General features: G+C 37.4%; 1 protein-coding gene across 1 annotated transcript; it reads right to left on the bottom strand.

Annotated features, from left to right (window-relative positions):
• Nucleotides 1-51: 51 nt before the first annotated feature.
• On the bottom strand, nt 52-897 carry LOC117111777 (ubiquitin carboxyl-terminal hydrolase 37-like; the record flags this gene model as incomplete). The annotated part of the gene is made up of 2 exons (XM_033254770.1): nt 52-226; nt 769-897. Coding segments are annotated over 2 exons (304 nt in total), but the record flags the coding sequence as incomplete, so codon positions are not given.
• Nucleotides 898-1,185: the final 288 nt, after the last annotated feature.

Genomic DNA, 1,185 nt, shown 5'->3' with positions numbered 1-1,185 from the left:
GTATATATAACAAATTATGATGACATCTCAGAACCAGAAAATGTAAAATATTCAATTTATATTAAATTTGTTGAAATATTCAACTAATGTTGAGCATACATGTTGTAGGTAGCCTGAGAAACGGGTTGCTGTGTTTGAAATAGCACTCTTCAGATATCGTAGTAAAGTCTGTATTTCACTAGTTCCTTTGTCTTTCTTTTTTGCTTGTATTAGTTGAAAGACAGCCCTGAAACAAAAAGACACAAACAATGAAGGAGTTATTTTTTAGGCATGAGAAAAAAGCAAAACAAGCTTAAATTTGTAAGACACGAGCCAAACTCTAGGGATAAAAAAATTGAGCAACTTAACAGAGGCAGAGCTACCTCTGGTATAATGAGCTCAAATCAAATCTTAGTGTATTTTGCTTGCCCCTGTATGCTCATGACCAGCTAACTGCTGGGAAAAAATACACAATGTTGCACAAAAAGTATGCAAACATTCTGAATTTTTGTAAGAGATTTCTAGGAGATTTGCATGCTTGCAGGAGCGCGGGAGACTGGTGACCCACTGAAGACTGGGACCACTGTATACATACATACCAGACTGTATAGTGAGGCCTGTGCTGGGTCCGCTGCGCAAAAATTTGGCCTAGAAATCCGTCCGCGCATTTCAGAAAATAATGGCCGATTTCCGCGCAGATTTTGCCAACATGGATGTACTTAAGAGATATGAGATAAAAAGAATTATTAATATAAATAACTCCATTACACTTTTTAAGTGTCTACTTACTTGTATAGGCTTTCTCTTGGCATATCTTTATGCACGTCATTATTGAGAACATCGTTGACAAAAGGTTCAAGGCTGAATAACGACTGAAGAATTGCATTCATGTAGCAGGTATTCCCAAGGTTAGAAAATCTGCAAATAATAATGAATAATATATAAAAGCAATTACTTCTATTTATACTACACCACTTGGAAATTAAGGGCACACAAACAAAGAGGGCCTTACAGTAGCTGGTGCAATGGTTATACACTATATTCTCAGCCTTGAGGTCTATAACCTGTGTATTTTCATTTACTAGTGGGCAGAAATTTTACACAGGGCCGGCGGAACGTTTTTCAAAGTGGGGGGGCCCACTTATAAGATGAATGGGAATATGAATCATGCAGATCTGGAAAAACCTAGGGAATGGGGGTCAACAT

The sequence above is a fragment of the Anneissia japonica genome, unplaced genomic scaffold (assembly GCF_011630105.1).
Source record: "Anneissia japonica isolate Jap-2015-1 unplaced genomic scaffold, ASM1163010v1 scaffold76068_len1185_cov204_single, whole genome shotgun sequence".
NCBI lineage: Eukaryota > Metazoa > Echinodermata > Crinoidea > Comatulida > Comatulidae > Anneissia > Anneissia japonica.
Note: the sequence above shows the minus strand (reverse complement) of the source record. Positions and strands in the feature narration are given on the sequence as shown.